Source organism: Giraffa tippelskirchi, chromosome 1, assembly GCF_054371585.1.
Source record: "Giraffa tippelskirchi isolate mGirTip1 chromosome 1, T2T-mGirTip1v1.2.pri, whole genome shotgun sequence".
Taxonomy (NCBI): Eukaryota; Metazoa; Chordata; class Mammalia; order Artiodactyla; family Giraffidae; genus Giraffa; species Giraffa tippelskirchi.
Genome location: NC_137275.1, coordinates 1,391,461 through 1,417,104, shown reverse-complemented (window position 1 = coordinate 1,417,104; position 25,644 = coordinate 1,391,461). Strand labels below are relative to the sequence as shown.

The 25,644-nt window shown below is 46.0% G+C and overlaps 1 protein-coding gene across 1 annotated transcript in view; it reads left to right on the top strand.

The window, feature by feature from the left end:
- The window catches only part of POLN (DNA polymerase nu), a 137,625-nt gene that overhangs the window by 15,869 nt on the left and 96,112 nt on the right, over nt 1-25,644 (top strand). Inside the window, 4 exon segments of the mRNA XM_081579010.1 lie at nt 5,143-5,222; nt 6,638-7,141; nt 18,202-18,392; nt 22,261-22,373. Of these exon segments, the coding sequence (XP_081435136.1) occupies nt 5,143-5,222; nt 6,638-7,141; nt 18,202-18,392; nt 22,261-22,373 (888 nt within the window).

Genomic DNA, 25,644 nt, shown 5'->3' with positions numbered 1-25,644 from the left:
CCCACAGACGTTGATCCTGAGAGTGCTCCCTAGTAACCTTTCCGAATGCAAGCCTTCATCTTGAGGTCAGCCTCCCAGGGACCAGACATGTGCCAGTGTATGGGTACTCACGTACATAAATGCCATTTTTTAAAAAATGAGATCACACTTTCACAGATCTGCATCTTCAGGTCAACTGACACAGCTTATTCTCTGCAGTGGCTTCATGTGCTTCACGGTGTGGACGCTACAGACTTGATTTCTCCATGGCCTCTTGATCGGCGTTTGCTCTGTCTTCAGTCCTTTGTCGTAATGCAACACTGTCACAAATGTTTTGCCTTAAACCTGTTTACTGTTGCATCTATTTCTATGAAACAGATAGCCAGCAGCGAGGTGGCTTCATTAAATGATTTATGTATTTCACATCTCTCTGTCTTTATTGAGGTTGCAGCACACAAACACACAGAGCCCATCTGTCCTAAGGTTTATGGCTCAAACTTTCCCAAACTGAACACCCTGTGGCCTTCACCCAGATCAGGAGACAGAATGCTGGTGGCCTCCCCGGGGCCCATCTTTGGTCCCTTTGGGTTTGTCCTTTTCTGTCCAACTCCTGAGACGTACGTGTGTGTTTAATGTGTTGACACTTTGCTTTCCAAAAAAATCCTAGGCTGCACTCACCCTCTGCGATGGCCCACAGTCTGTGGAGTGTCTTTCTCTCTGAGTCTGAATAAATCCACTTCTTACCTATCACTGAATTCTGTGACGAGACATCAAGAACCTGAGCTTCATTAGGTCCTGACACCAGAAACCTGCTCTACGAACTGTCAGAGGCATCAGCTCAGAGAACTTAAAAAGCATGATCTTCCTTCTGAGGGAGCCGATTCCGAAAGTCCAGATGACCTCTGGAAGTTTCCTGGTATATGTGGAGAAACAAGCTAAAATTCATGAAGATAATGTGACATTACTGTAGGATCTCTGCCAAAAAATCATGCCGAACCTTATGGAAGAGATAGATAAATATAAAAGAGACAAATGGAATTAAAAAACAGATGCTTCAGGCTGCTTTCACACTATGTAAAAAAGCAGTTTTCCTTGTGCCACAGGAAGAACTGTGACCCTGGAAGAGTCTTGATCGGCTCTGAGACTTGAAAGACCCTTTGGTCATTGCTTCCAGCCTCCCACGCATCACAGAAATCAGTGGCAGTTCATTCTAGTAACAAACTGTTTTATCACACACACACACACACACAAGGATCCTGACTATCCGCATTTTTACCAGCAGTGAGTGAGACTACCTCTTCTCCCTCTCCAATTGTGTTTAGTTTGCATTTCCCTGACTACTCCTGAGTTTGAGTATTTTATCATGTTTGTTTGCTTTGTGGATTTGCTATTTTGTGTGTTACCTCTCCCTATCGTTTGCTCATTTTCCACTGAATTTTTCTTTTTTGGTCAGTGTAATTTGTTGTATAATGTAAGTATTAACTCTTTGTCTTTTTTGTCCCATTACTTTTTCCAATGTATTATTTTCTTTCAGAAGTGGTGCTAATAGTCCTTTCCCTATTTATTAATCTATCCTTCTCTATTGAACTGAAATACAATTTTCACTGTATGTTAAATTATCATAAGTCTTGGGGTCAGCTTCTGGATTTTCTACTCTATTCTAGAGATCTTTTTGTCTACTCCTATTCAAATGCCTTGTAGATTTGATCATGGTGGCTTTATAGTATGTTCTGATAATCTGGCAAAGCAAGTCTTCTTTAATTTTTTTTTAAACTTACCTAATCAAACTGATCACATGGACCGCAGCCTTGTCTAACTCAATAAAACTATGAGCCATGCCATGTAGGGTCACCCAAAACGGGCATGTCATGGTGGAGAGTTCTGACAAATGTGGTCCACTGGAGAAGGGAATGGCAAACCACTTCAGTATACTTGCCTTGAGAACCCAATAAACAGTATGAAAAGACAAAAAGATACGACACTGAAAGATGAACTCCCCAGGTGGGTAGGTGCCCAATATGCTACTGGAGATCAGTGGAGAAATAACTCCAGAAAGAATGAAGAGACAGGGCCAAAGTGTAAACAACACCCAGTTGTGGATGTGACTGGTGATGGAAGTAAAGTCTGATGCTATAAACAACAATATTTCATAGGAACCTGGAATGTTAGGTCCATGAATCAAGATAAATTGGAAGTGGTCAAACAGAAGATGGCGAGAGTGAACATCGACGTTTTAGTAATCAGCAAACTAAGATGGACTGGAATGGATGAATTTAACTCAGATGACCATTATATCTACTACTGTGGGCAAGAATCCCTTAGACGAAATGGAGTAGTCCTCACAGTCAACAAAAGAGTCCAAAATTCAGCACTTGGATGCAATCTCAAAAATAACAGAATGATCTCTGTTCATTTCCAAGGCAAACCATTCATTATCACAGTAATCCAAGTCTATGCGCAAACCACTAACGCCAGAGAAGCTGAAGTTGAACAGTTCTATAAAAACCTACAAGAACTTAGAGAACTAACACCCAAAAAAGATGTCCTTTTCATTATAGGGGACTGGAATGCAAAAGTAGGAAGTCAAAAGATACCTGGAGTAACAGGCAAATTTGGCCTTGGAGTACAGAATGAAGCAGGGTGAAGGCTAACAGAGTTTTGCCAAGAGAACACACTGGTCATAGCAAACACCCTCCCCCAACAACAGACAACTCTACACATGGACATCACCAGATAGTCGATACTGAAATCAGATTGATTATATTCTTTGCAGCCAAAGATGGAGAAGCTCTATACAGTCAGCAAAAACAAGACTGGAAGCTGACTGTAACTGAGATCATGAGCTCCTTATTGCCAAATTCAGAATTAAGTTGAAGAAAGTAGGGATACCACTAGACGATTCAGGTATGACCTAAATCAAATCCCTCATGATTATACAGTGGAAGTGACAAACAGATTCAAGGGATTAGATCTGACAGACAGAGTGTCTGAAGGACTATGGACGGAGGTTCATGACATTGTACAGGAGACAGTGATCAAGACCATCCCCAAGAAAAAGAAATGCAAAAAGTGAAATGACTATCTGAGGAGGCCTTACAAATAGCTGAGAAAAGAAAAGAAACTAAAGGCAAAGGAGAAAACGAAAGATATTCCCATCTGAATGCAGAGTTCCAAAGAATAGCAAGGAGATTAAGAAAGTCTTCCTCAGTGATCAATGCAAAGAAATAGAGGAAAACAATAGAATGGGAAAGACTAGACATCTCTTCAAGAAAATCAGAGATACCAAGGGAACATTTCTTGCAAAGATGGGCACAATAAAGGACAGAAATGGTAGGGACCTAACAGAAGCAGAAGATATTAAGAAGAGGTGTCAAGAATACACAGAAGAACTGTACAGAAAAGATCTTCATGACCCAGATAATCAAGATGTGTGATCATTCACCTAGAGCCACACATCCTGAAACGAGAAGTCAAGTGGGCCTTGGGAAGCATCACTATGAACAAAGCTAGTGGAGGTGATGGAATTCCAGTTGAGCTATTTGAAATCCTAAAAGATGATGCTGTTCGAGTGCTACACTCAATATGCCAGCAAATTTGGAAAACTCAGCAGTGGCCACAGGACTGGAAAAAGTCAGTTTTCATTCCAACCCCAAAGAAAGGCAATGCCAAAGAATGCTCCAACTACTGAATAATTGCACTTATCTCACACTCTAGCAAAGTAATGCTCAAATTTCTCCAAGCAAGGCTTCAACAGTATGTGAACTGAGAACTTCCAGATGTTCCAGCTGGATTTAGGAAAGTCAGAGGAACCAGAGATCAAATTGACAACATCCGTTGGATCGTCGAAAAAGCAAGAGTGTTGATGCTTTTGAACTGTGGTGTTGGAGAAGACTCTTGAGAGTCCCTTGGACAGCAAGGAGATCCAACCAGTCCATCCTAAAGGAGATCAGTCCTAAGTATTCACTGGAAGGACTGATGCTGAAGCTGAAGCTCCAATACTTTTGCTTCCTGATGGGAAGAACTGACTCCTTAGAAAAGACCCTGATGCTGGGAAAGATTGAAGGCAGGAGGAGAAGGGGACGACAGAGGATGAGATGGTTGGATGCATCACCGACTTGATGGACATGAGTTTGAGTAAGCTCCAGCAGTCGGTGATGGACAGGGAGGCCTGACATGCTGCAATCCATGGGGTGGTGAAGAGTTGGACACAACTGAGCGACTCAGCTGAACTTCCGGGACTTCCCCGATGGTGCAGTGATTAAGTCTCTGCCTTCCAGTGCACGGGGCGTGAGTTCAATCCCTGGTCAGAGAACTAAGATCTCATATACTGCACAGCATGTCCAACCCCCCCCCTCGAAAAACAAACAAAGCAACTTACCTTTCTTCTCTATTTTCAGACGTTTAAACTTCCTATGTACTTTGAAGTTTTTTTTTTTTTCAATTAAAAGAGCCCTGTAGGGTCTCTGATGGCAATTGCATTAAATTTATATTTGGGAGAATTAAATATTTTGTTCCTATCTCAATGCTGTGTTTTTCCATTTGTATAGATCATGCTTTATGCCATTGTATAAGATTTTAAGTTTTCATCATTGAGTGCCTTGTGCCTCTCTTATTAAATTAATCCTAAGTATAATTTTTTCTCTATTGTAAATGAAAGATTTCCCCCATTTGCATTTCTTGATTATTATCATTGTTATAGATGTTGTCTGGGATTGAACCCTGTTCCATCACTTCCTGTCCAGCCCAAGCTTGTTAAAATTAAAATCTAAATGAGAAGTGTATATGTTTTACTGAATCTCTAATGTTCCATTACAAAATTATTCCGTCTAAGAATTTCTTCAAACTTTTAATACTTGCAAGCTTTCTGTAAAATACTTAACTTGGATTTTCAAAATCAAGTATTCAAATACTAATGCCAAGTAATACTTTTTAGTAAACATTTCATGATTACATAGATCTGTCTCCAGTTAACTTGAAGATATTTTGCATAAATGTTTATTACAATGGTAGTATGCATTTTGGTTGTAAATTTTATTACATTGTTTTAATTAAGTAAATGATAAGTAAATGATTATAGAGGCTATTTTCAATGTTTAGTTAATTATATGACTTAGATTTTAATCTTTCCTTATTCCCTTGGTTTCCTTTCTGTGTCTTTTACAGCTGCAGATGTGGTAGACAAATCCAGTGTTAAATACTCAGTAGTACTTGAAGATGGAAACAATCAGTCACTGGAAAAAAAGGTGAATCTTTGCAAATACAAGTAATCTAAACAGATAGCTTTCACTTTTTCAACAAATACTTATCAAGTGTCAACCATATGCTGGGCACTGTGGATACAATGGTTAAAAAACAAAAGAAGTTCCTCTCCAGGAGCTTGTAGTTTACTTGTATGAGGGGACAAGGTAGATAGAGAAGCATAGTATTTCTCTATGACTTGGTGAATTAGTGTCACAGTAGGAGTCAGGGCTGAGTGCTCTGGGATCCATAGGGGAGACAGCTAACCCAGTTTTTGTGCTGGCTCATCCTGCTTTTCTCTGGTGGTGGGAGAGGAATCTGGGGCACTTTCTGAAGTGTGAACACTCTGAGTTGAAGTCTAGGAAATGGTCTGTCTCAATATCCTCACCTTTAGAGAGTGGGGAAGGACTTTAGGAAAATTTTTAGGTTAAGGGAAGAAGAGTTGGAGCTTTGGGGTAGTGGAAACAAAGAGAAGTTCAGAAAAGAAGGGTATAAAATTTACAGTGGGCCTTCTCAGGTGGCTCAGTGTAAAGAATCCACCTGCCAAGCAGGAGACACAGGTTTGATCCTTGGGTCGGCAAGATCCCCTGGAGAAAGAAACGGCAACCCACTCCAGTATTCTTGCCTGGAGAACCCCACAGACAGGGGAGCCTGGCGGGCTACAGTCCATGGAGTCACAAAGAGTTGGACACAACTTAGCTACTGAACAACAACAAAAATTTACAGTGGGTGAGGTATATGGTTGAGCTTGGAGGAGAAATGAGAAGAGGTCATGTTACCAAAGACCTTAACTATGAATCAGTGGAGGAGGTGGCATAACAGTTAAGACTGTAGTGGTTGTTGTTGTTCAGTTCCTAAGCCAAGTTCAACTCTTTGCCACCCCATGGACTGCAGCAAGTCAGACTTCCCTGCCTTTCACTGTCTCCTGGAGTTTGCTCAGATTCATGTCTGCTGAGTCTGTGAATCGACGAACAGGTCCTCCATGTCACTAGATCGAGACAGAAAGGAGATTGCTGCTGAGCTGTATTTTTTTAAAAAAGTTAAGTAGGTAGAGCTGTGGTGATTTCATTTTCTCTATAAATGGCCTTTGCTTGGAAACAGTCAGTGGTTCATCCTCAGCCCCCTCCCCTCCACAGCATCTCCTGTTACACGTGGCCCCAGCGCAGGGCTGAGGTCGGAGGCTTTCTCAACCAGCTCCTGTCTTTCCCAGCCCAGGGTGCAGCCAGGCACTCCTGCCTGGGTTGAGAAAAACCACTGCTCAGGAAGACTCTCCACAGTTCATTAGGAAGTTGGATCACAGTTGATGTGAAGCCATGTCCCCGCTTTACCATAGATGGATGGATTTTATCAGGTTTTACTTTGGTTTATAGACCTGTCTTACGAATCTATATTCTGTGAAATATTTTCCATTTTTCTATAGAATCTTAATTTTCTTACGAGCCAGGCATCAGGAGTTTCCATCAAGTTCTGTCCTCAGTCGTCTGGTATCAGAGTCACAGATCCACTGTCTGCTGACCAAAAGCAGAAGAGACTCAGCCCATTGGCTCCTTCAAGGTGTTCAGTTCCACAGTGTGACCAACAGGCTTCAGTTCTACAGAAAATGGAACGTAAAAGAAAACACCCACCAAAGGAAAACATAACTAACGAAAACAACAGAAAAAGCATGTATCTTACAGGAAAACATGTCTCATGTAATAATTCATCAGCAAAAACAAGTAAACTTATGATATTGGAAGAAGATGCTGGTGAGGTTGAAACCTACCTCAATTCCAGGCACTCAAAGGCATTCAAAACTGATTTTTGTGACATTAGACATTTGGATGCTTTGGAGAAAAGCCAGCTGATTAAAATGCTCAAACAGGCAGCCACTGTGGTGGTATCTCTGATGTATAAGGATGGCTCCACGCAGCTGAGAGCCGATCAGGTTAGTGAACGGTGTTGGTTCATGTTTGTTTCAGTTTTGCGGGCACCATAAAAGTAACCCGTTTTCTTAGTGTCTGACTGTGATGGGGGAGCTGGAAATAAGGTTTTAGACCCTCCTCTTCCCCCAGTGGTGAGTGACAATGCATAGTTCTCGCTAGGTCTTTAAGAAACTGCCGAATGTTTTCCAGATTTCTTATGCCATTTTACATTCCACCAGCAATGTGTGAGCATTCCAGATTCTCCACCTCCTTGTCAGTACTTGCGGGAGTCCAGCTCTGGCAGCCAGGGAAACGCCCTGAAGGGATGAACGGGGTCGGCGAACGAAAATGATGCAGTCTCTCGCTCAAAGCACTGGGCTGCATGTTTATTTTAAGCATCAGGTTTTCTTTTATACTTTTACAAAAGCATTAGGTCAGAGGTATGACATCTTCAGTTTCCCCTCACCCATATTTACTGTCTCCATAAATCATTGTTGTCCTTCAGAGTTTCTTCTTAAGTGTCCTTGTGATAACATTGTAACTCAAGTTTGTCTCTGGTCTGTATATTACATCCCTCAGTTTATTTCTTATCTCTTTAAATTCTGCTATCCCCTAGTAACTTAAGCTCATCATCTCCTAAAAAGGCTTTTGGCTATTAGTATCTCTAAAATACCTAGTTTCCATAAGTTATAGTAAAATATGCCAACACTACAACATACCTTAAACCTTTAGCTTCTAACTATTCTTAATTATTCCTAACCCCTAAACTCAGCAAACTTCTTTTGCCATAAACATTCCCCTTACAGGCAGGTTTCAGATAACAATGTTTCCCATGATCTCAGGCTGCAGCCTATGTGCTCATCCTGGAGCATTCTTTGTAAAGATCCTTGAACAGATGTCAATAGTTAACATTATGGATTATAACATTCTTTCCAGCCAACTCAACCGGAGGAAGGAAAGGACAAGTCTGAGTTACAAGACCTAACTCCTTCATCCCGGGACCGTGCCTGCGGGATGAGGAGAGGGGGTTGGGGCCGTGCCTCCATTTTGTCAGTAATGCCTATCGCGGCTCCCGACAAGTACTTGTCTGTCTTTTCTTATTTTAGACATTTTTCTGTGTGTGAAGCGGTGTTTCATTGTGTGTTTTTAAAATCTTCATTTACTTATTTATTTACTTGGCTGCACCGAGTCTTAGTTGTGGCATGTGGAATCTTTCTTTGTTGCATCATTCGGGATCTTTTGTTGTGATGCGTGGGCTCCCGAGTTGTGGCACGTGGGCTCGGTAGTTGTGGAGTGCAGGCTTAGTTGCTCTGCGGCATGTGGGATCTTAGTTCTTGGACCAAGGACTGAACCCTAGCCTCCTGCATTGTAAGACAGATTCCTAACCACTGGCCCACCAAGGAAGTCCCTCACTGTGGTTTTAAATTGCATTTCCCTAATAACTGGTGACATTAAGCATCTGCTCATATGCTGATTGTCCATTTGCATAGCTTCTTTGGTGAAATGTCAGTTCAGGTCTTTTGCTCATTTTTTAAATTGGGTTATTTGTGTTTTATTTTGGATCTGTAAGATTTCTTTATATATTCTGATACAAGTCTCTTGTCAGATATATGATTTGTAATTCTCCAAATCTGTGGCTTGTTTTTATCAGTTTCTTGATGACTTTTTTCTGGGTTTTTTTTAGCTTTATTCATTATTTTTGGCTGTGTTGGCTCTTCACTGCTGCACTCGGGCTCTCTCTGGTTGGGGTGATCAGGGGCTCCTCTCCTTTGAGGTCTGGTGGCTTCTCTTGTTGCAGAGTGCAGGCTCTAGACTCACAGGCTTTGGTAGTTGTAGCTCATGGACTTAGTTGCTTCTTGGCATGTGGGATCTTCCTGGATCAGGGATCAAACCCATGTCACCTGCATTGGCTGGCAGATTCTTAACCACTGGACCCCCAGGGAAGTCCCTTGATGGTGTTTTTAAAACACAAAAGATTTTTTAATTTGATGAATTCCAGTTTATCAAGTACTTCTTATAGTGCTTGTGCTTTTGTTGGTATATTTCAGAATGCTTTGCCTATCCCAGGTCATGCATGCTTTACCCTATTTTCTTCCAAGAATTTAATTTGAGCTCTTATATTTAAACATGTGATCCAGTTTGAGTTAATTTTTGTGTGTGCTGTGAGATAAGGGCATAAATCCACCCTCTTGCATGTTGATACCTAGTTTTCCCAGCACTATTTGCTGAAAGACTGTTTTCCCACTGAATTTTTTGGGCACTTTAATAGAAACTCAGTAGATTGTTAATGTTAGAGTTTATTTCTAGACATTCAGTTCTTTAAAAGTTGATCTGTATGTCTATTTGTGTGCCAGTCCAACACTGTCTTGATTATTTTAGATTTACAGTAAGTTTTGAAATTAGGAAGTGTATCTTCCTACTTTATCTTCTCCAAGATTGTTTTGAGTATCCCGGTTCCTTTGCATTTTTCCATATAAATTTTAGAATCAACTTGTCAGTTCACTCAAACATCCAGCTGAGATAAATTGTTTTGAATCTATGGATTAATTCTGACAGTTTTGTTACCAACCCAGGCCCTTGGACTCTTGAATCAATAGATATTGATAAGAGGTCAGACAAGAATTTCAGGCAGGGCTGTCCTGGGGCTTGTGCTGTAGCACAAGGGAGCAAGAACAAAAACAGGCCCCTCACCCACCCTCTGAGAGAAGCTGCTCGGGTCCTAAATGGGGTAAGGACGGGGGCAGATCCTGCGGGCTGGGCGGGAGATGCTGCTTAGGGGCCTGTCCACCCCGGGGGGGCCGTGTGCAGGGGTCCCAGGCAGGGCCCTGCTCCCAGCTCCTCAGAAACGGCACTTTGCTTCTGGCCCACTTGTGTCCGACTGCTCGTGACTGTTGCAACTTGACCATGTGTGCAGTTCTTTTCAGTCGCTTGCAGCTTCTTCATGTCCTGTTGCTCGAGGAGACTTTGTCCAGGTGCAGCGCCCTGTCTCTTTCCCCTCTGAGGGATTCTGCACCCCTTATTCTTAAGGGTTAAATGGCCAAAGGGCTCTTCTTCTGGAGGTACTTTCTGCTGAACTGGGGCCACAGACCCTACCCCTCTCGAGAGGTGTGGAAGTCCCTCGCTGAGTGTCCCAAGAACTAGTAGGGACCTGGCTCACCCTCCATGGGAATGGATTGAAGTCCTTGAGCCATCAGGAGCCTTACCTGAAGATGTAAGAGCCTCAAAGACACAAACTTGACCTAAAGGTTAAACGGGTCCAGAAAGGAGAAGAACAACGATAGCCACTAAAGGGCTTAGAAAGGGAAGGAACCAAGTTACCTCCGGGAGGGCTTCTCTAACTCTTGACCAAACAGTGGAGGCAACTGTGAAGCCACTCTGCTTGGTTGTATGTCTCCTGAATATTAACCTCTCCCTGTCCTCTCGCATCGATCCAGGTGCAGCAGGAAGTATTGGTTACGCACAAACCGCCTTGCTTTGTGCAAGGAGCTCCGTGGTTATCAAGAAGGACTTGAGCCAAAGAAAAAACAGAGGTCTTAGGTTCTGTTAAGTCTTGCCCTGTCTGTTGCATTACATAAGCAGGCTGCTTGGTGAGACTCCTGTAGTCACTTCATGAGAGGCAGAACACCCCTCTACAGGGCTGCTGGTCGCCCGGGCGGCTGAGACCGTTCCTAGTGCGCTCTGGGTTTGGTGGTGACCCGGGCGAGTCCCACCAAGAGTGAAAATCCCTCTCATTCCTGTGATTCCTGTTGTGCGTCCCCCTGTGAAGGGGGCGTTATCAGTGCGCTTGTAGGCTATAGTTTTGTTGGGAAAGGATGGCATCTGGCCGTAACTCCGCAGCATGTGGTGGTTTGGGTGTCTGCAGAGGAAAACAAAACCATCAGGGGCTCAGATCTAAGAGCAGACAGTCCCTGAAGGACACCGTGATTGCGAGTGCGTGCGTGGTTAGGGGTCAGAGGGCCATTATGTTGGGGATTTCGACTGTATAGCCTTACAGTGGCCTTAACCAAATGCTCTTGTATCACCTTGCTGGAATGGTCAGTGGCCGCACCGACAAGCCAGACAGACCCCTGTTTGGTCCGTACCCCACCGGCGGGTTGAGTTGATGGATGGGTGGATGGCACATTTCCGTCCTACCATCACATTCCCCTTCCGTGTTGTTTAGGGAGCTGGGGCCAAACTTTGAAACAGGGCACCCATGGGCAAAGTTGGAGGTACGGCTCCTTCCTGTACCTGGGGGCAGGGCGGGGTTCTTGAGGCATGTGAAGCAAGTGCCGTTTATGCAGTTTAATTTAGTGTACCCCACATCTCACATCCAGTTGTGTGGGGGAGTCAGGTTAAAGCACTGGAACAGACCACCGGAAAGCAGAAGTGTGACCAGCAGAGGTCAAGGGGGTGGCAGTCGTCCTGACCCAGACTGTTAATTAGCAGCGGAACTGACAGGTTCAGAGGGAATGCGAGGGGAAGGGTGGGGGCCAGCTAAGGACGTTGATGGCATATCCAGCATTCTCCTCAGTGTTCCCCTCACGGTATGGTTCTGGCGATGTTGACAAGTGAGTTCTCCAGCCATTGTTCCCCAGTCACAGGGACTTGGTGGCAGATAGAATATCAGAAGCGTTCTTATGGTGGAGTATTTCCCTGCACCCTGCAAGACAACAGAGCTGCCTCCCTGGCTGGGGGGGCTGAGCAAACTGGCAAAACGCAAGCACGGATGTAACGAACAGCAGCAAACGGGAGTCCAGCCGCCGCGTCTCTCTTCACTCCTCTGTTGGCGATGCTTGTCTTTGAGCAAGTGTCCTAGGCTGTCCACCGGCTCACAGGCGTGTCGTTCCTCTCTTATGACCTGCAGGGCTTGGGGAGGTAAGAGCTTCGGTCTGGACAAAGGTACCCGACTAGATACCCTTTGCAGTTTGACAGCAGTGGGGGCTAGTGTTACTCTGCTGGGGCCCGTCCTCTGTAGCAAGGGTTAGTTTTTTGGGGGGATGCCTCCTTCTAGGTTGGGGTATTTTTCTTTTTGGTCAGTATCTTTTAAAAAAATACTTATTAAAGAGTTATTTGTTTGGCTGTGCCGAGTCTTAGTTGAGGCCCACAGGATCTTTGTTCTTTGTTGCAGTGTGTGAAAGCTCCTAGCTGCAGCATGTGGGATCTAGTTCCCTGACCGGTGATTGAACCCAAGCCCCCTGCACTGCGAGCAGAGAGTCTTGGTCACCAAGGTTAATTTGTAGAGGGGCCGCCCCTTCTGCTTTAGTGGGAGCTTTCAGTGTCTTGTTGGCATATTGCTGGAGTGCCTTCGGAACTTGGCCTAGACTAATAACATACCGCAGGGTCTAGCTCACTTCCTCATCTGGTAGAATGTCAGCAGGAAGAAAAGGCCTTCCCTGGGTCATTTTACATGGGCTAAGCCTCAGATTACTGCTGGGGGCTCCATGGACCCTGAGGAGTGCAGTAGGAAGCAGACTGGTCCAGGGTTCCCCCTTCAGAGCTTCATATAGGGGTTTGCTATAAGGTCGTAACTTGGAGTCCAAATGCGACAGAGCCCAGCCATCCTGAGGAAGCCTTGGAGTCGGCTCTTCGTGGTTGGAGACGGCAATGCACTGATTGCCGTCTTTCAATCCACACCCGGGGCTCGAGCTCCTGCTGAGCCCATTGTTGTGAAATCTGAGCCTTCATCAGGGAAACTTTGTCTCCCCTTTCTGCCAGAAGATTGGGACTTAACAGTATTCTGATCTGAATCTTGCTTTATCTCACCGCTTATTATATATTTGTCTTCAATATATTGTGATGGAGTTCCATTTTTCAGGATTAGTTCCCTCAGTTCCCTCATTTCTAAAAAAAATGGAGGCCATTCTGAAAACCTTGCGGAAGCGCTGTTCAAGTATATTGAGTAGCCTCCAGGGGGTCAGACCCCTCTGTTCAAAAGCAAAAGGGTATTCAGAGCCTGGATGTAGGGGATCCAGAAGAATGCACCTTTGGAGTCCAGAACAGAGAAATACTGAGCACTCCCTGGCACTGGGGTGAGGAGGCTGAGTGGGTTTGGTACCACTGGATAAATAAGGATGACTAGTCCACTGCTCATAAGTCTTTCACAAAGCAATGCTCCCTGTTAGGCCTCTGAACGGTGAGTATCAGGGTATTGCAAGGAGATTGGCAGGGCCTAATGAGTCCGTGTGTTAGGAATTTGGTGAACAGCTATTTTATCACCCTCAGGGGCTTAGGCTTTAAAGGATATTGTCTCTTTCCAGTATCTTTCCCCAGACTTTAATCTGATTTCTATCAGGGCTTACCCTTCCTGGCACTGAAGTATCCCATACCACAGAGTTCTCCTGTTCCTTAATTTCCTGGGGAATAGTTTGATGACCAGCAGGCAGGTCATCTGGGGCTACCAAGAGATGCATTCTGTTTGAATTCTCTGTCTTCCTGGACTTCATTCTGTCCTAAGAATATACTAGTTCCTAATTTATTTAGTGAACCTCTTCCAAGGAGGCAGACAGGACCTTCCTGCCTATACAAAAAGGAGTGAGTAATAATAGACCTGACTCTGACTTCAAGGGCAAGGGGAGACCTAAGCCACCTCACCTTTGGCCATCCATCAACTCCCGTCACAGTACAGTCACAGTTGGAACTCAGCCAGCTGGCCAAGTCAGAACAGAGCAGCCGGCTCCAGTGTCTGCAAGGCATTTAGTTCTCCTCCCTGCCTGCCCGGATGACCTGAGGCACCACTGGAGTAATGAGGATGGATGGAATAGGGTCCTGAGACAGGCTGGCACCCAGGCCCCATCAGTAGGTGTGCGTGACTCTCTCATCCCAGAGACCGATTCACCGGGACCTGGGGCCGGCAGGGGCTGTCTCCGGGCTTTCCACAGGAGGGCGCCCAGGACATTCCCTTTCCAGTGCTGGGGAGGGGTGGGCACTGATTCCTGCCCAGGTGATTCCTGGGCTGCTGGTCTGGTCTCCACGGTTGTCTAGGGTCCTCTTGAGATGGTAGGCGGATCGAAGCAGCTAAGAGCTGTGTTTTCTTTATTAATCTCCTATCCTTGTTGGCCTCCTCTGCCAAGGTTGACAATGGGGTTTGGGGTCCAGCCTCAAGCTTTTGTAATTTCCTCCTGATATCAGGAGCACACTGAGGGATAAAATGCATGGCCAATAGTGACCTCCCTTCTGCAGACTCAGGGTCTGTATTGGTGTACTTCCTGAATGCCTCTGTCACCCTGCTCAGGAAGACTGCTGGGTTTTTATCTTTGTCCTGTGTAACCTCTCAGACCTTATCATCATTTGCAGGCTTCACCATACGCCTTTTCATCCCCTCTAATGAACAAGCAGTATAATGTCTTACCCTGGCCTGGCCTACATGACCCTCAGTCTCAGCAGAAGTCCTGCTCTGGGACTGCGTCACTGGTGGCCACTAGGCCGTCGCTGTGCTCCCTGGCCTTACTTAGTGTGCACGCCTCGTCCGGGGTGCAGCTGTGAGCCAGAATAACTGTGATTTCTGCCAGGTCAGGGAGAGTGCTAACCCCAGCATGGCAAATTCACCCCTAAACCCGTCAGGGTTCTCTGAGAACCTGCCAAACCTCTCCTTACAGACTCCTGTGTCTCCCATCAGAAGGAGACATGCACGCTAGTAATCTCCCTTCGTCAGCTACTTCCTGGAGGGGTACAAGCCTTATGATGTGAAAGTGGGGGCTAGTTTTGAATCTGACCAGAGCTCCACTGGGGACAGCAGTGGGCTCTGGTTTCAGGGCCCCTAGACCAAAGGGGTAAGGTAGAGGCCGGGGGTTGGAGGTGGTCTTGGAGGGGAAGAAGTGGGGACATGAGAAAGGACCCTTGTACCAGTGACGAGTTGGCAGTTGAAAGAGGGGATCTGTGAGAAAGTCTGTCTCTCAATCTTTGGGGGGCAAAACAGAAATAGAGGCTGAGCACACGGCAGGGATCCCTGCAACCATGGTCTGGATACAGTTTCCCAAAGCCCTGCGTGTAAGGGACCTCTCCCCTTTCTGCATACTCCTTAAAGTATTTTCATCCCATTGTAAAATGGTGTTAAAGTTAAGGGGCCCATTCAGGGGCTACTTCTTCTGATCACCCAAGGCATATTGCAGCCAGCTGTGTTGCAAAAGAAGATGGTTTTTAAACCATCTAATTTAAACTGTCCCCAGTCTTTAAGAACGCAACCCAGGGAAGAATCTTTGGGGGGCATTTCCCATGTTTACATATAAATCTGATGGTTAATGCCTAGAGATCCTGAGGCTGGATGAAGTCCTCGAGACCTGGCATAACAAAACCAAAGGTGAGATGACAGAGGAGATCTCAGGACTCTCTTCTCCACGGTTGAAAACGCAGAACAGAGAAATGTCGAGAGGTTGTGTGAAGTTCACCCCCACCAGTGCCTGGGGGTAGAGGTGTGGATGGATGAGGTGAGGAAAGGGAAATAGGAGCGAGAGCGAGCCTGCTGTCCCAGCCCGCCCCCTGTGGGCGCCTGTGCGGGCGGCTCCAGTCAGCCGTGCTCTTCCACGAGGGCCAGTGGAGGCAGGCACTCTGTCCACCGCTCATCCGGGCGATCGTGCCGGTGGGTCTTGAACCCGCAAGTGGGACTTTAACCCAGGATAAAGAAGCTGAGAAGTTTGTGATGACCAGGCTTCCAGCCACTACATGATATGAGGCTTGAACCTCTATCACTCTCAGAAATTTCCTCTCAAGGAAACCTCACTGGACCAACATCTTCATGGTAGGAGGCCACCGCTTGTCACCTGTCAGGGAAAACCAGTGCCAGCCTGAGGGAGCGTGGTCTCATTGGCTGAGCGGAGTTAGGCTGTACTTGCCTGATGTTCGCTTTCTCAGAAGGATGTGACAGAGCGTAGGAGACGACACAGAAAGAAGTAGAGAGTGAGAGATACCACAAGAGGGAAAGGGGAGGGGAAAGTTGCCTGAATGAGCCCAGTGAGACCCCGGGGCAGCGAAGGCAGACTTGCCAAGCGCTGTGACAGCGAAGCAGAGATTCAGGTGGCTGCTTGTCGGCTGTGAGGAAGCTGCGTCCAGCTCTGCCAAATGGACCAAGATCCTCTCTCACAGGGACAAGGAAAGAAGGAAGACCCGTGGGTCCCAGCAGAGTCGCCAAAATCATGTTCCCAACCTGGGCCCTTGGACTCTTTGAATCAATAGAAATGATAAGAGGTCAGATGAGAATTTCAGGCAAGGCTTTGCTGGGGCTTGTGCTGCAGTACAAGAGAGCAAGAACAAGAAACAGGTTTCCTTGCTGCTCCCTAAGAGGACCTTCTTGGGTCCTTAAATGGAGTAGCAGTGGGAGGTGGGTTTGTGGGTTGGGCAGGAGGCATAGCTTTGGGGTCTGTCCACCCCACTGGTGGTGCTGTGTGCAGGAATCATGTGCAATACCCTGCTTTTGCTCCCAGAACATCAGAAATGGCAGTTTGTTTGTGGCATATTTGTATCCTGTTGCTCATAATTGTCCCCATTTGCCCATGCATGCAGTTATTTTAGTCACTTAGGGCAGCAGTCCCAACCTTTGGCGCCAGGGACCAGTTTCACAGAAGACAGTTTTTCCATGGACTAGGACAGGGTTATGGTTTTAGGATGATTCCAGTGCATTACATTGATTGTGTGCATTTATTTCTATTATTATTACATTGTGATATATAATGCAATAATGATATGACTCAGCATAATGCAGAATGAGATTGTCAGACGTTAGATTCTCTTAAGAGCATGCAGCCTAGATTCCTTGCACACAGTTCACAGTGGGCTTCACGCTCCTGTGAGTCTGACGCCACCACTGGTCTGACAGGAGGTGGAGCTCAGGTGACGTGAGCAGTGGGGAGCCGCTGTAAGTACATAAGAAGCTTCGGTCGCCTGCCCGCTGCTCACCTGCTGCTGTGCGGCCCCGTTCCTAACAGGCCATGGACCGGTACTAGCGTGTGGCATGGGGGTTGGGGACCCCTGACTTATAGTTTCTTTGTTCCTATTGCTCAAGAAGACATTTGTCCAGGTGCAGGCACTCTGGTAGAGGCGCCCAAGTCCCAGCCTCGCTCAGTTTTGCTGCCTCCGAAAACAGTATTGAATTTTCTGATTCATGAACAGTGGGTGTCTTTTCATTTATTTAAAAGTTCAATTTATTTTAGCAGTGTTTTGTAATTTTCAGTGTACTATATAGGTCTTGCTTTACCTGTCATTTTTGAAAGACATTTTTATGGGATAAAGAATTATAAGTTGATAGATTTTTCTCTTTTGACAGTTTTAAATGCTGTGTGTCTGTCTTCTAACTTGCTTTGTTTCTCATAAGAAATCTGCTGTCACCCTTATCTTTGCTTTAGTCTAGGCAACGTGTCCCACTCCCCCTTCCCTAGGTTCTTTTAAGGTTTTCTCTATATCACTGGTTTTAAACAATTTGATTGTGATATGACTTGCTGTAGTTTTCCTGTACTTGGGGTCTATTGATATTTTTGATTCTACAACTTAGCTTGAGAGAATTGACATTGAGTTTTATTGTCATTATGTAGGTCTTCTCTGATTTCTTTCATCAGTATTTTATAATTTTTAGTACACAGATCCTATACATGTTATATTGATTTCTAAGTATTTAATTTGGGGGAATAGTTATTATAAATGGTAATTTCTTTTTTTAAAATATTTACTTTTACATGTTCATTGTTAGTGTATGGAAATATAACTGATTTTTGTGTTTTGATCTTGTATCCTGCAACCTTGCTTAGCTCACATATTCCTTCTAGGAGGTGTTTTATTTTGTAGATTCCTTTGGGTTTTCTACACAGATATTTATGTTATCTGTAAATAGGGACCATACAGTTCTTCCTTTCTAATTATATGTCTTTTATTTCTTTTTCCTGCTGTATTGCATTAGCTAAGACTTCCATTATGATGGTGAATAGGTAGGAGACCAGATTTGGAGAGTGAGATGGTTTGGCTTTTGGCCTTAATTGTCATTAAAGGAGGTGTCCATTTACTAATTTTAATTTTAGGCCTTTTCTTTCTGCTTAATTATAAAACATGACCTATCTTTCTTGAATAAATGTATCATTTATGCTTGATCTTGTAACTTTATTTTCTTGTGTATTCACAGGCTCTGGTTTCCTCTGTTAAAGGCATTGTGATGCTACTGAGGAGCCATGCAGAGGAAGGCAGTGGTCTTCTGGCCGCCCCAGCCTCTGACCGTGTTCCGGAGGACATGCCCAGTGATCAGTGTGTCTACATAAAAACTGAGCACTCCTCTGTCTGGGGCCAAGAGCAAGAGGCACATCATCAATTTGCCAAGTAAGAAATCTTCACTAATTACCCTAAATCTGATTCACCTGCTTTATCCTAATTTGGAGTTTCCCAAGCTCCAATTTCAGTTATTTGAAGTTTCAGAGTTTTTGTAGAGCACATGAAAGTGAAATGGATCTGAATGACAGAAACCTCTACAAACCCTGGCCCTCTCTCCCACAAAGAGCTCTGAAATGGAGGGACCATCCATAGGAGCCTGCTCCAGGACTTGAGTCAACATCACAATGAGAAGTCGGCAAGGAGAGCATCATCTTAAGGAGCAAAAACCCACCGTCGCTGCCGGAGCCCTGGCTGACCTCCTCAACATCCTCGCTCACTCACTCACAGCATTGGAAAGCGATCTCTGCCTTCAAGCAGTAGATAGTCCTCAATGCTACCAACCTATTCCTAATTTCAAAGCTTCACTTGGTGAAGATAGTCAAGAAACGCCTCACTTGTATCTGCTCCTTAAAGTCTCAGAATTTCAAAACAGGCAGGGACGCTCTGCTGCCCCTCCTCAGCCCTGACACGTCTCCTTGTGGGCTGGAGTCAGGGCCCCTCATCGCCGTTTCTTTGCTCATGCTGTCAGCCTGACTCACTTCTGGCTTCGTTGGGGGCATCTGCCGCCTGTGTACCTGCTCTCTGAGTCCACGTCGGCGAGGTGCCCCGAGGGGGCTCCTGGGAGCCACTGCCCTGAAGGGGGGTTCAGGGAGGCTCCTGGTGAGAAGGTGGGGACCTGGTCCTGGCCGTTCCTGCCTGAGTCAGTCTCACTGGGCTCTGGGTGAGTTTTAGGTGGTTGTTGTGTGGGCTCCACCTGCAGATAGTGACGCTCTAGGCCTGGGTCCAGCCTGCATCCCTCGCACCAAGCCCCCAGAGGCATTTCCTCCACGGGGGCCAGTGCTGCACAGGGCACAGGTCAGCAAAAACTTCTGGGGAATCTGAGGAACAGACTTATCACTCACAAGTCCTGGAGGGTGCACGGCTTGCCCAGGGCCACACCGAGGGGTTTTGGGAAAGAAAGAGAAAGAACATACACAGATCTGGGCTCTGCCCATTTAGAGTTTGAAGGTGGGGTGTCAGGGTTTCGGGGATTTACTCTTTAGTGGCTGATTTAAACCATCAGAGCAGGAATTAGGGACAGGAAGGTTGAGAAGCTGCGTCACGATGTGAGTTATCTGGCTTACCGAGGGCTTTCTGGAAAGACCTGGTGGCTCAGCTGGTAAAGAATCTGCCTGCAGTGCAGGAGACCTGGGTTCGATCCCTGGATCGGGATGATCCCCTGAAGAAGGGAATGGCGACCCACTCCAGTATTCTGGGCTGGAGAATCTCATGGACAGAGGAGCCTGGCAGGCTACAGTCCATGGGGTCGCAGAGTCGGACACGACTGAGCGACTAACACTCACTCACTCACTCCGGAAGAGGGAGCCTCATCTGGCTCCTTCTCTGGTTGTTTTGCCAGCAGCTGAGTAGCACAGCTGGCAACATGTCTATTCAGGATGGACGTCTTTTGAAATGGACACCTTGGCAATAAAAGCTTAATGTCAGTCATGTACGCCACAGTGAGAATCAGACATTTGACAACATAGCACTGTGCTCCCAAGAACGTAAAACCTTCTTTTTTACATAACTTTCTTCTGAAAGAACAATCGGGCAGGCTGTTTCTATGGAAGACCTCTGTGTGAGCAGGGCCCTAATGTTTGGACTTCCTTTTCTGAATTCTGGATTTTATATCCTATTCCACGTTCTCCACTTGAACATCTGATGGTCACTTAAGTGCCAATCCTCCCTCTGCCTTTTGTTTTGCAAATGTGGCAAAACTGACTTAGAAAACACACTGTGTTTTAAGCACCTTGTCTCACAAGATGCTCTTCTTGTTGTGTGTCCTGTCTTAAGCTAGAAATCACAGCTGGGCTGTGTCGTTTAGTGGGAGAGATCATAGTTGTTAGGTGGCCTCATCGAAAACTTCTGAGTTTCCAGCTACAAGAGCACCGAAGTGGGAGGAATGTCCAGGAGTCCCAGCTGCTTCTCCCCCACACCCCCTCCAGGTCCAGCAGAGCCAAGGCCTGATGCTGTGCTGGCGGCAGTGGCCTTCCTCAAGGGAAGCCTAAGTGAAAGCACACGAGAAAATGCAAGAAGCCTAGAAATGCCTGCGTGCAGGGTAAGCAGAGCTAATTGGACTCCAGGTTTCCTTCTTCCTCAGCCTCATCCAAAGACCCTTGTGGATGTATTACAAGCAGTTACCATAAAGGGAGATTAATACCTTGGGCCCTGGCAGCAGCAAGATCAGGTCTCAGACCTCAGCCTTGCCACTTCTCAGTTGTGGAAAGCTGGGAAAACTGTTTCGCCTTTCAAGCCTCAGTTTCCTCATCTGTGAAATGGATCTCTGCTCCCTCGTGCGCAGTTGTGCCCGACTCTGCGATGCCCTGGGCTGTGGCCCTTCCGGCTCCTCTGTTCATGGAATTTTCCAGGCAAGAATACCAGAGTAGATAGTCATTCCTACACCAGAATGGATCTAGAGCCTGCCTAATGGGATTATGATGAGGTTTCAATGCAACAAGCCCTGTGAGTGTTTAGTGTGGTATTCACACATGGTAAGTACTTGGTAAATGTCAGCTGTCATGAATCCCATAATGAAGGAGCTCATGGTTGAATGGGGGCAGGGTAAATTAGTGTCACGAACGTGGTCCTGGCGGTAGCAGGTGTGGCCAGGAGTACTGAAGGAGCAGGGGGCCTGGAGTGTGAGAGAATGTGGCACAGTCTGGGGATGGAGGAGGGAGATCCCAGTGTGGGCAGAGGGCGGGCTGGTGGGGGGGTGCTGGGAGCACAGGCTGGGACTGGCGGGGAGGAGTCCGGGTGCGCCAGCTCTGCTCAGGGGTTGGGGGCTTAGTCTGCAGGAGGTTGCGCCACATCCAGAACTGGCTCTGAAGGGCTGTGTGAACCTGACTTCATGACTAACCTCTTTGTCTCGGCTTCATCATCCGTAAAATACAGATAATAAGTAACACCTACCTCTGTCAACCAAAAAATAACACAAGAGGTTGCAAATAAGTTTATTTGGGGTCTTAAGAATTGCAATTCAAGAGACAAAGATTCAGGTAACCCCAAAAGAGTGTTCTGGGGAAGAGAGTCAGGGGTTTGTAAAAACAAAAAGCCATAAAGTTGTTAAAAGTTGCCTGGCAAGGTCTCTCCTGGTAGCACAGTGGTTAGGAGTCTGCCTGCCTGTGCAGGGACACCAGTTCGATCCATGGTCCGGGAAGATCCCACATGCCTCGGAGCAGCTAAGCCCATGTGCCCCAACTACTGAACCCGAGCTCTAGAGCCCACGCATCGCAACTACTGAAGCCCACGGGCCTAATCTGTGCTCTGCAACAAGAGAAGCCACTGCAGTGAGAAGCCGGTGCATCACAGTGAAGACCCAGCGCAACCAAAAATAAATAAAATAAAAATTTTTTAAAAAGTTGCCTGGCAGGAACTATGATGGCCTCTGATACAACTCAGCAAACGTTTGTCCTTAAGGAATCACGAATTGTTTCAGGGTAGAGGTCTGAAAGATAGATAGGGGGTCTCGGATTCTGGCAGACATTCTGGATGTTGTCACCAGGTCAAAAGGTCAGATTCCATCCAGGCTGGGTTTCCCCTGAGTCCCACTTCCTCAGGGGCCTCCTGGCTCTGTTCTGGGGACTGAGCAAGACCAACCCATTTCAGTTTTCCTTGCACACCTCATAGGATTTGAGTTAACCTGTAGAAAGCTTGCAGAAGAATGTCTGCCCATGAAACCTCACAAGTGACAGCTGTTAGTGGAGAATCTATGGTATTTTTCCAAGGTGAGAAGTTTCAAATCCGTGTGTCAATCACTGAACATCTTTTCATCTTCTAGGGACGTGCTGCTTGAAGTACTGAAATGTAAACGCCCTGTTATTTGTTTTAACGCAAAGGATTTTGTGAGAACACTGCTGCAGTTTTTTGGTGATGATGGCAGTTGGAAGTGGGGTACGTTTTAGATTTTTCATCTCCCACAGATGTAACTGTCCCACAGCAATTCCTCCTGGGGTTGGGAGCGCGGTGAGGGCTGTCGTGTTGCACAACTCAGAGGTTGGAGGGAGTCACACAGCTGTGAGACACTACCCATGTGGCCAAATGCCCTGAGTGTGAGGAGGCATTTTCCCTCTGTGTTTTACATTATTAGAACTTTTTCAAGTATATATTACTTTTGTATTTAAAATAGGGAAGAAGTGACATGCAGCTTGGTAGATGGATTTATTGTCACCACAAACAGCTGATGTGTAAACTCTCTAAGAATTAAACTAATGTCAGAGTGATTAACATCAAAACAGTATAAAGCACACTTTTATCTTTTATTTAACATTATAAATAAGAACTTTAAAAACGTTTTTTTTCTTTTTACTAGATGGACAGATATGTAATAAAGCAAATATAGAAAGAATGTTCATTGTAGAGTCTAGGTAGTGGATACATGAGTATTCGCTGTACAGTCCTTTTCAAACTGTCTGAATGTTTGAAAATATTCATAGTAAGATGGCACCAGTGGTAAAGAACCCGTCTTCCAATGCAGGAGACATAAGAGATGCGGTTTGATCCCTGGATTGGGAGATCTAGGGATGCGGTTTGATCCCTAGGGAAGGGAATGGTATCCCACTCCAGTGTTCTTGCCTGGGAAATCCCATGGACAGAGGAGCCTGGCGGGCTACAATCCATGGGGTCGCAAAGAGTCAGAAGCAACTTAGCATGCATGCAAGACATTGGGAAAAAAACTTTTTTTATTGTACAAAATTCCCAGCATGATATAATACCTATTATACAGTAAGATATATTTGGTCTTTATCCCTGGTTCCTGGCTCTCAGCTCCCAAAACCCAAGCCATCTCCAGGGTGCTGAGTGTCCTCCGTGTGCTAATGAGCAACTGGGGGGCTGGAGGCTGCATGGCTTCGGGGTGGGAGTGGTCAAGAGAAAGAGGAGGCTCTACTGAGGACCGGAGCTTTCAGTCCCACCCAAGACCTCCAAGAAGGGGAGAGGGGCTGCAGACCAGTGACTTAGTCAGCCACACTGAGGTATCGGAGCCTCCATAAAATGCCCTCACGGTGGGATTCCTGGCTGAGCAGTCCAGGTGCTGGGAGGGTAGCATAGCTGGAGAGGGTGTGGACTGTGGAGCTTCTGCACCCACTGCCCGCCCGTGCCTTGCCCCGTGCACTCTCCCACCTGCTGTTCCTGGGCTGTAGGCTTTATAATAAACAGGTGCTAGTAAACAGGGTGTTTACAGCACAGGGTGGACCCTGAGGAGGCCTCCTGGGAACCTCCCCTCGCTTACAGCTATGGGGTGGGAGGTACAGGAGGCCGGGGCTGGGGGCTGGTGCCTGAAGTGGGGCCATCCGCAGAGCCGAGGCTTGACCTGCAGGGTCTGCACTCACTGCTGGGAGTTTGTGGACGTGCGGCTGCGTCTGCAGAGAACGGTAGGCATGTGGGGGGAACACAACAGACAACACTTTGCCCAGTTTCAACAGTTGTCAACTCTGTCCAGTCTTCTTTCCCCAATAGTTCCAAATCTCTGCCCCCTGGGTTATTTTGTAGCACATCCCAAGCATCATATTGCTGATCTGCAATATTTCAATCAGATAAATAAAATATGAGGATTTCATTTTTCAGATGACATGCTCATCATCCCCCCCCAAAACAGCCATAATCTTTTCATATTGTTAGCTGTCCAGTCAGGGTTTGTACTTGCCCAGTTGTCTTTAAATAGCTTTGTTTGCTTTTGTTTCTTGCAGTTTGTTTGAATTGGGATCCAAACAAGGGTCGGGTGCCCCTACGCTCGGGTTGGGGCTGATGCGGCTGATTTGTGTCTTCTCTGCCCTATGCGTTTTCTTGCAATTATTCTGTCATTGTTGACAGACCAGGATTCCATCCTGTAGGATTTCTCTTTCTTATCAGTTAACATGTTCTCTCTCTTCTGTTTCTTCTCTAATGAGATCCAGGAGCTTGGTCAGATTCAGGCTAGTCTGGCAGTGCGAGGCGTCTCCATAGTCTTGATCCTGGCCCTGAGCGATATCGTGTCCTCCAGGAGCTTGGTGAGATTCAGGCTAGAGTCTGGGAGTGCAAGGCGTCTCCATAGTCTTGATCCCGGCCCTGAGCGATATCGTGTCCTCCAGGAGCTTGGTGAGATTCAGGCTAAGTCTGGGAGTGCGAGGAGTCTCCATAGTCTTGATCCCAGCTCTGAGCGATATCGTGTCCTCCAGGCGCTTGGTCAGATTCAGGCTGGAGTCTGGGAGTGCGAGACGGCTCCATAGTTTGACCCCGGCTCCGAGCGATGTCGTGTCCTCCTGTCAGGAAGTCCGTGAGACCTGGTTGTGATGCTTGGTTGTTTACCTTTTTTGTGGTACTTGAATTTTTTTTGTGATTTCATAGGTTGAATCTTCTCCATCTTTCATATTTGTCACGTTAGAATCCATTTTCGATCTCTTCATTTTTTAATTTAAAAGAATTTCCTTTTTTTCATCTTATTTTTAAACACAATGAAGGCATTATCTGTTGCACTTATTTACTTTTGTTTATTTCCAGTTTCTTGTTGACCATGAGGGATAGCCCTCATGGTCAACAAGAGTCCAAAATGCAGTACCTGGGTACAATCTCAAAAATGACAGAATGATCGCGGTTTGCTTCCAAGGCAAATCATTCAATATCACAGTAATCCCAGTCTGTGCCCCAACCACTGATGTCAAAGATGCTGAAGTTGAATGTTTCTATGATGACCTACAAGACCTGCTAGAACTAACACCCAGAAAAGATATCCTTTTCATCATAGGGGACTGGAATGCAAAAGTAGGAAGTCAAGAGATACCTGGAGTAACAGGCAAGTTTGGCTTTGGAGTACAGAATGAAGCAGGACTAACAGTTTTGCCAAGAGAACGCACTGGTCATAGAAAACACCCTCTTCCAACAACACAAGAGAAGACTCTACACGTGGACATCACCAGATGGTCAATACTGAAATCATATTGATTATATTCTTTGCAGTCAAAGATGGAGAAGCTCTATACAGTCAGAAAAAACAAGACCGGGAGCTGACTGTGGCTCAGATCATGAACTGCTTATTGCCAAATTCAGACTTACATTGAAGAAAGTGGGGAAAACCACTAGACCATTCAGGTATGACCTAAATCAAATCCCTTATGATTATATAGTAGAAGTGACAAATAGATTCAAGAGATTAGATCTGATAGACAGAGTGCCTGAAGAACTATGATGG